General features: G+C 43.5%; 1 protein-coding gene across 15 annotated transcripts in view; it reads left to right on the top strand.

Moving 5' to 3' along the window:
• The first annotated feature begins 3,774 nt into the window (after positions 1–3,774).
• Positions 3,775–9,127, top strand: part of LOC102107718 (rap1 GTPase-activating protein 1-like) — a 43,743-nt gene continuing 38,390 nt past the window's right edge. For 8 of the 15 annotated variants that reach the window (XR_015771988.1, XM_088051998.1, XM_088051997.1 and 5 more), the window contains exon 1: positions 7,062–7,189. Coding sequence is in view for 11 of the 15 variants with exons in the window: in XM_088051998.1 (XP_087908124.1) it covers positions 7,146–7,189 (44 nt within the window). In the remaining 4 variants the exon portion in view is untranslated. Of the gene's footprint in view, positions 3,888–3,958; positions 4,032–5,535; positions 5,602–6,200; positions 6,302–7,061; positions 7,190–9,127 lie in introns of those variants that run through there. The other 7 variants (XM_088052002.1, XM_088051999.1, XM_088052003.1 and 4 more) reach the window with 7 other exon arrangements.

Genomic DNA, 9,127 nt, shown 5'->3' with positions numbered 1-9,127 from the left:
CCTTCTCATCCTATGTCTCTTTCTAGCAGCCATTGCCACAAAACATCTTTGCTTGTACTTCCTATCTTTTTGTTTGGATTAAGCAGTTATTATTCCCCTTGTCTGAATACCACTTCATTACTGCAAATTGTTAAACTTGTTGATCCAACCTAGGCAAGGCCCATATCTTCACCCTTGTGCTTTTCAGCCTTTCCTCAGTCTTATGACTTGCCTCTCTGTTGTCCATCTGTTTTAGCATGACCCTGGCAATCCTTTCACTTCTCTGCCTTGATTTCACTTGTAATTCACAGATGTGAACTGGCTATATTCATATATCAGTGCTTTTAAAGGACCAGGCTTACTGAGAGTGTAGAGTTTTCCTTTGTTAAAATTATTAGTTAAAGCCAATTATGAAGTTAATGGTGCTGTAAAGCCTTGAACCTAAATCCTTTCTCTTAAGCATGATTATTATATAGGTAATGCAGTACTGTTTACAAAATATGGTCTTTAATTTGAGGGCCTTCCTCTGCTAGAGCATCTTGTCTTTTCCATCGTCCTGAGTCATCCTCTCCCTGAGCCCCTGTGATATATGTCCAGGGCAAGGCTTGCTGGATGATACAAACTCTGATTATCTATGTTCCTTCACATACGACAAGAAATTTTTTACCTGCTGAATGATTAGAGAATTTGATTTCTGGGTGGAAACTATTGGTGAAGAATTTTGACTTGGTTATGATCTGATACACTGCAGAACTTGAAACTCTTACATGTTATGCTGAAATGATGAACTTTGAGTTTTTGAACATTTCATGCCATTGATTTTCTAACATGCAGGAATAAAACCATAGAATAAATCAGTATGAAAAAGTCTCATTTAAATCAACTACTGTGCACTAAATGGTCAACTTCAAAGATAGAAGGGCTTTGTATATATGTTTTTTGTAGATCTCCAAGAATGATATTACTCAGTCTCTCTTGGCAATTCCCAGTACTGAATCACCCCCATAGGAAGAACAAATTCCTCCTTGAACATAGCTGAAATTTTCCTTGGTGCAACCTGAACGTTGGTGCAACCTGAATGTCCTTTTGCTGTGCCTATAGTGATGTACCTAGATGACACTTCTGTGGAGGAGCTGCTTCATCTTTTCTGAATCATGGCCATTCCAGTCATCTCTGAAATTAGCAAGCAATCCCATAATTTCCTTCCTAATGAATTTTCCCTGTTGACAAATATCCAAAGTTATACTGTCAAAATCCCCCCAATTCATACAGTACTGACAGACAGATAAATTGATAAATATTTCTCATATAATTCAGTTTTGCTCGCAGGCAGCTTTGCTCAAAGCTTGAAAGTAAACGGAATTGTTATCTAAGGGCTCTGCTGAGAGATGCTGCACTGTCATTGGCCAGTTTAAAATTCAGTTGCTTGCAAAGGAGTCCTGCCATATCCCTTTTCCATCACTGGCCACTTGTTCCAGCCCCCTTCATTGTACCAGCCCCCTTCATTGTACCAGCACTGGCATTAAGGATGTCACCTGGACCCACTGGCTGATCCGAGTGGGACTCTCCTGTGTCAGCACGGCATGGAGGCATCTGAAGCTGTTTATACAACTGTGCTGATGGACTCTGAGCTCTGTTTCCTTTTTCTGGCCCTGGGTGATAGTGAGGGTTAGTATCTCTGTGACAGTTTATCCTTATGTGGAGCAGTGGTTGTAACAGGAACCAATATCAGTAATGCACTGTGAGATAAGCAAATAAAGGTGGCAAGGAAATGGGAAGTATTTGTATTTATATGTAAACAATTTCTTCCACAGTCTTTACAGACATACGGGAAGACCCAGTCAGTTTATAATCTAAGGATTATTTAGACTTAAGGATTTAAAGACTTGTATAAATGGCAGGATGTTATAACTGTATTGATCAGGTTATGAATAATACTAATTTTTACTATAATACTAACTTGCATACAGTATATAAATTGTATATATAGTATATATTAATAATACTAAATTGTAAGATACCAAAATAGTCATACAACCAGTCCAGTATGAGTCTAATATTCAGGAAAAAAAAGCATAAATCTATGCTCCTATATCTGTAGGTAGATATCAGGTACTGATATTTGCTGCTTACTGAGAAACCAAAAATAACTGCTTCTATAATATTTACATTGCTGATTTTCTTACTTTTACTGAGTTTTACCATGTCTTGTTCTTAGTCTACTTTTCTAGAAATAAAACTTACTTTAGACACTCTGTCTCTGCTTGTATACCATTATCCCTTTGTAACTTCTGGAATAGTTACAAAAACTAGGGTATCAAAGTCTCAAAAATAATTTGTTGATTTGGTAATTTTCTTAAAAATATGTTCTGATAACTTGATAATTATCCCTTTGATAATTATCTCAAACAGATTTTTCTTTCTGTTATCTCAGAGAAAAGGTTCCTGTAAATTTAATTAAAATGGTCAACTGGGAAAAAAGATCCAAAGGAGGGAAAGGTTTCAAAGTGAACCTCATCAAAGATCCAGCACAAGAGAAGGATCTTGTAAGTGCTCCAGCAGACTCAACTATCTTGGACCTGGAACAACTGCACAAAACAAATCTTTGGGAAATTTGTTGTTCCATCTATAAAACTTGGTGGTTCCAATGCTCACATGAAAACAAAAAGGTGATGACCTTTTCTTTATTTAAAATACAACATTTCCAGCCTGCAGAATTGTGGAGAAATGCTTGACAAAACTTGATCTGTAAAGTTTTGAAAACAAGAAGATAATTAAAAACAATCACAGTACCCTCTTAAAAAAGAGTTGCTGGTTTTCAGGAGTTTTACTCATAATTGTAGTTGAAACACTAAGGTTTTCTATTAGGCATTTTATTTTTAATGTAATTTCAGGAAACCCTTCACTACTTCTGGTAAAATTCCTGCAGACACTTTTTTCAAAAGATGGGAAAAGTTAACTAGGGTAGGAAAGCCACGATGACCTACTGTTTGAGCACTTTTGTACGGTGGGGTTTTTTATTTGTCTCTGTGGTGACTCTGCCACAGCTATGGTCATGGGAAGAATTAACAGAACAAATTACTGTCATAACACAGCAGAAGGGTCCCCAGCAAACTGATGGGACTGGAATGATTCAGGGTGAGTTACTCCAGTGCAAAATGGAGCAGTTAATTTGTCCTGGGATTTCAAACTGATTTTGCTGTGAGGCAGATCTAGAACACTCAACCATTTGTGGGTAGTAGCCCTCTACAAAGGCAAAGTGTTTTGAATGCCTTGATCTAGGTCTGCCAGAACTCATTTTACCTTTGCCTATGACTGGTACCAAGTAAAAATCCTTTAATTATCTACAAAAATTGCAACTGAAGAATCATTCCAACCCACAGGTCAGTCTCATGCCTCATGATTACCAAAAATCATTTACAGAAAGTTCCACGTCATCCTGTCCCCTTAAATTATCCTCTCCCAGTGCCTTTGCTATGGGACTAAATCAGTACTACGTAATCATGTTTCAGATTTTTCCAGTCTTATACTTTCCCTTCCTACTCTGATCTGTGCACATGAATTCGCATGACCCACTTCACTGTCACCAAATAACTGTCAATATACTTGAGAGAACTAGAAAAATGTGCTTTTCTGTGGAAAAAAACAAAAACAAAAAACCAACCAAACAACCCTGTTTCATTTTTAAAGGTCATCCCTGCAGTTCTGGGATTAGAAGCGCAGGGAGCAGGATGTGGATGTACAGAGCTGCCTGTCTTCCACCTCTGGAGCTGCCAGTCTCTCCCCTTCTGCCAGGGCAAATCTCTGCTTAAGAGCACAGCTGCTCCACGGGCTGGCTGTTCAATCGGCAATGATCTCTAGTTTCAAGTGTGACAGCACCGACCTGCTCCATCTCCATTCAGCTGCAGGTGGGGGCAGCGGAAGAGAAAGGGAGGGAGGGAGAGGGAGGACACTGCAACCTACGTGAATAATTGATAGTGCAAGGAAAGGAGAGCAGCTGGGTTCCCTGTCTCCATCTGCTCACCAGCTGGGGATGAGAGATCCTTGCTCAGGTAGGGGATGAACAGCTTAGCTGCTTTTATTCTCGTCTTGCTTGCAATGCCAATTAAAAATACTTTGCATCTAGAAGGAATGGGAGCAAAGATAGGTGGGGGAGGGTTGATCCGGATCTTCTCTGCTGCTTGCATGGCGTTGTGTAATGGATAGAGTTTGGGGCAGTTTTAGCCTCATCAGGGAAAGTGTGTGTGCTTTTTAAAAGACATTGTGCTATTCTGCATTGTGTAGAGAAGCAGTTGCAGAGAGAGAAAGGGAGAGTGGAGGTGGGGAGAGCAGATGTCTGTGTAGGAAATGAAACAAACTAAAGGGATGGAGGGGCATGAGAGAGGGTCTCCCCACGCTCAAAGGAATCCCACCCTGATTATGTCAGTCCTGGACAGAAAATGAGGAGTCCAAGTGCGCTGCGGGAGGTGCTGTCTGTGCACACCCGGTGCTATATATAGAAGCTGTGTGCATAGATCTGTGGAAACAGTTGATGTGAAAACATGTGTGTTTCTGTCTGTGGATGCAGCTATGAGTTTGTGTAATATTGTGGTAAAACTTAAAAAAATACAGGTTTTGCCCTGAAGAGTTTACCCTTGAAGGATATACTGCTGTGTTTATGTGGTACTGCGCAGCTTCCGTGGAGCTGCTGATGTTCCTACAATGACTCAATTAACAGAATTGCAGGGACCAGTTTCTGTGTTACAGCTAATACAGATTGTTCCTATGTGAGCAAGATAAAATGATAATGAATTTAAACACATGGAAAAAATCTGCTAACAAAAACTGGGAAAATATATAGCAAAAGGTATAGACATCAATTACTACATATATTAACGTGCCTACAATGATGCCTGAAAGAACAAAAACTTGTATGCCAGTCCCTGAACCACGCAATAACTATAAAATGCATAATGATCCATGCAAGTAAGGACACATATAGGGATTAAAATCTGAGACTGTAAGTACACTCAATTAGTCATATAAGAACGCAAGTATCATTAGGAGCTGAATCTACTTACTACAACTGAAGGATTATAATAGGTAATATTTTTCATCAGCAGGGTAAATAGTAACAATTGTTAGCTTGATTGTAAGTTGAGGAGCAGAAAGTGGTCCTGTGATTTGCTTACATGTGATTTATTCATATTGCTATTGCTAAAGGAGGCTAATTAGAACAGTAATTAGGGTATTTAATAATTGTTTGCTGTTTTGCTTATGCATATTGAGGGCTTTGTACACAACTGGAGTGGCACAGAAATTTAGGTAAAGCTGTGAGGCAGTTAAATGAAAGCTGAGCTCAGTGTGATTTTGTATGTGAATAAAGTTGGTTCTTGTCTGTAGTGGCAAGCTGCCGAAGAACAAGAATGGCAGAAAGACCTGAGCCTCTCTGTAAGCTTTGCTTTCACCATGGCCAGGCTTGATAGCACTGCTGATAATGACCCTGAGATGGGGGAGGGCAGTAGTTACTGCTGGCAGCTCTCTCTAACAGCAAAAAATAATGTCTCTTCTTCCTAGATGCAGCAGAAATGGCAAGCTTGGCTCTTTGCCTTGGTCCAGTCACATCTCTGCTCAGAGATTCAGGTGAATGAGTAAGACCTGCTTGTGAAGAGAGCAGCTGTTCTATTCAGTGCCCTGGGCCCATTTGGGAGGCATTTGAGTTGGAGTGAGGATGTATGAATTGGCCCATGTTCCAGCATCAGACCTTCTGGGGAATTACAAGAGGGAGACAAGAGGAAATTGAGTCACCTGGGCTCCATGCAAGTCACTAAAACCAGCAAGTGGACCCTTTCTTTGTCCATTCAAAGTTGTCACCTATCTTGATTCCTTACTTCTTACAGTCTTTTTTCCCACCCACAGACCCTTGAAGTCCCCATAATCATTTCTATCCAGGTCTTTCAAGAGTAGAATTTATAGGAAGCATTAGGATGAAAATGCTGTGTTCATCCCCAAAATTTTGATACAATTCCTTTCTCTCTGCATCTTTCTTTTTTCTCTATCTGCTAGCTCATATTTTCTGTTTGGTCTGTCTGCATATTCTTTGCACTCTTGCTTTACATCTTTTCCTAGCTTTCTGGTAAATTCTGTCTCTTGTTCTGTGTTTCCTTATGTCCCCTTCATTAGTTAGAACAAACCCAGTATGAGGCTGACATTTGACATAAGGTTGTAGCTGCTGCTTTTATAGGTCTTGATGTAAAGAGAAAACATGACATCATCCTGTGGAATGAAACTGAGAAGCACAGGAAAAAATGTGTCCAGAAGAACTCTGTGTTCTCATATACAGGTATATGCATATTCCTGCTATAGCAGACCATGTTCTCATGCTCAGTTTTTTATCAGGAATGACAATCTGTTGATGAGTGAATGGAAATACATGTGGTTAAGGCACTTTGTGATCCCTGTAAATTTGAGCTTCCCTAGTTTACACATTGCATCAATGAGCTATTTCATAAGGGGTGCAGAGCCAAATCTCTGCGGTACTTGATGTATGTCAGGTCCAAATGACAAGGATTTGGATTTAGTGGATTTTCTATCTTCCTAGCCTTCCCTTTAAAAGAACGGGGATTTGTGGAGATCCGCTTTGATGCTCACTTTCCTCACTGGATACTGAGAGCCCGGAGATGTGATCTTGTTCTACAGCAGAGTTGAATAAGTGAAACCCCTCTGCTGTCCCTGTCTAACCCTGTGCTTGTGTTACCCTCACGGATGACCTGGAGAGCAGCGTCCCCGGCTCGGCTGTCCCAGCAGCTGCTCCTGCACGCTGTGCTCCATCCATGGGCTCCCACAACGGGGGGCTCCAGGGGGATCCGCTCTGACACGGCGGAGGAGGGGCAGAAGTCATCACCCCATCCCCCCTTGTCTCCTCGTCCTCTATCCCTCCTCCTCCTCCTCCTCCCCCCCTCTGTCCTCTCCGGGGCCGCTGCCCGCCGGGCCCGGACCGGGCCGTGCGGGTCCCTTCCCGGTCTATCCGGTGAATCCCGGCCCGAGAGGAAGAGGAGGGGTGGGGGCGGGAGCCGCGGCTTCGCAGGGGGCCGGGAGGGAGCCTGAGCCCTTCTTCATGGCGAGGCCGGGGGAGAGCAGGCTCCCGAGGAGGGAACCCGGGAGCTGACTCAGCGGAGCAGTCCAGCATGTTTTCCCGGGAGCACGGCTTCCCTGCCGGAGCCAGCGGAGGGTAGGTACCGGCACCGCCACCGGGACCGGTGCCGGCGGCCGCGGGGCCTGGGGCCCTGCCTTTCCCGGGCAGCCTGGGGACGGGGCAGGGCAGCGGCTGCCGGCGTCGGGATGGCAGTGCTGGAGCAGCAGGAAGAGCCCTGGCGGGTTGGCTGGAAGGGCGGAGAGCCGGGGAGGGGGAAGGCGATGGCCGTGCCCAGCCCGGCAGGTCCGGGTCTGGCTGAGGGCCCGGCCCCGCTCCGGCCGGCGGAGGCGGGCCCTGGGGCGGCCGCGGGTGCCCTTCCCCTGGAGGGAAAGGGGGAGGCTCGGCCGGCTTTCTCCTGCCGTCCTGCGAGTGGGGGTCCTCTCCTATTGGGACTTTACAGGAGGTGGGAGTGCGAGTTGGATGGCAAGATGAATCCCTGGAGTTCTCCTTTCTCGTGCCCCGCAAGGAGAGCTGGCGGGGTTCTCCGGGCCCTGCCGGTACCCTGCCCACTTCTTTGTGGGTGCACGAAGTCCTGAGCACGGGCTGCCCACGAGTGGGAGCGGTGGCTTCCACGGGAGCTGCACGGCAGCCAGAGGGGAATGCGGGTGGGAGAGAGGCTCCTTACTGTAAATCAGAGTCTGTGGGCAGAAAGTTTGTGACCAGCTGAAAGCAAGCCGCCTCTCATCTATAGCGTTTGCTTCCTTTTGCTAGTTCTGCTTCAGTAATTCCATCTCTTGAGCTCTAGGAATCCATGCGTAAGCACATTTTAAAGCTGTACAGGTGTTCTGAGAGTAGGGCTATTCGTGTCATGTGTTCAGTGTCTCCACCGAATAGCTAACAATTGTATTTGGTAAAGCAGATGCATCTCTCTAAGGCAGAAACAAGGGAGCAGAAGCTGTTGCTCTAGAGATGTGGTTGCCCAGAATTTTCCTTATGAGGATTTCAGACCTGTTCTTGTCTCACTTTACCTTCAGTTCTTCTGAATTTACTGTCCCTTCTAGTGAGAGATTTAAAAAACATATTAGTATCTCCCTGCAAGAAACTCTTATCAGGCTGGGACACCAGTTATTACATTGACTGTTGTTCCATAGATAGCTGCAAATCATGCTGTGGTGTTTCTCCTACTGGAAGGCTTCCAGATTAGCAGAAGTATTTACAACAGCTATACACCTGCTTCCATGTAAATTTTCAGGAAAACAGTTATCTGAGGATTTGGGGCACTTGCCTTTTAGAGTGCAACAAACCCCATTTGCTTTGGAATATTTATGAAAGGGTGTATGAAATTCTGTGCAATCTCTGTTTTTCTTGGAGCAAATACTTGCATTGACTTGGTTATTGAACTGGCTCAGCTACAGCAGATAGCAATGATTTTGAAAGCCGGGTAGAAGGATCCCATGACTGAAATAGCAGAGGATGCTGCAAGACAGGAATACAAGGCATGAGCAGAGTTGTACTGCTTAGACATCTTCAAAGGTTCTTCTTGTTCTATTTCAGAATTGAGAGTGGAATTTATCAGTGGATCAGCAGTACCTACATTCGGTTTGACTGCCTGCTTGAAATTAATGCACTGGTTATTGTCACTAGCAAAATCCCAATGTAGCCTTCAGCATTTTCTAGGCCCTATGCTTCCCCTTATTGCCATTTCCTAAGAATAAAGCTTCAGCAAGTATACATTTACACATAAATATTCCTCTCCCAATCTGCAGAATTGCTTTCTGTTTTCTGAAGAATGATGTTCTTCTTTTCTGTGATCAAAGAGTTTGAAGTTCCAATTTGAAAAGAAGTATGTTCCCTTTTTATAATACAGTCTAGTGCTTTTCACTCCAGAAGTTCAAAGTTCCAGAAATTGATTGTGGACTTTAAAGCAATAATTATAATAGCCCCAGATTTTTGTGATATTTTATAGAAGGTAACGTAAAATCTAAGGCATTCTTTAGGATTTTCAAAGGCTCCTGGTGTATTCCTAATTTGGGA

This window comes from Pseudopodoces humilis, chromosome 2, assembly GCF_049639895.1.
Source record: "Pseudopodoces humilis isolate 2021_Gansu_Grassland_sample_001 chromosome 2, ASM4963989v1, whole genome shotgun sequence".
NCBI classification, from domain to species: domain Eukaryota; kingdom Metazoa; phylum Chordata; class Aves; order Passeriformes; family Paridae; genus Pseudopodoces; species Pseudopodoces humilis.
Note: the sequence above shows the minus strand (reverse complement) of the source record. Positions and strands in the feature narration are given on the sequence as shown.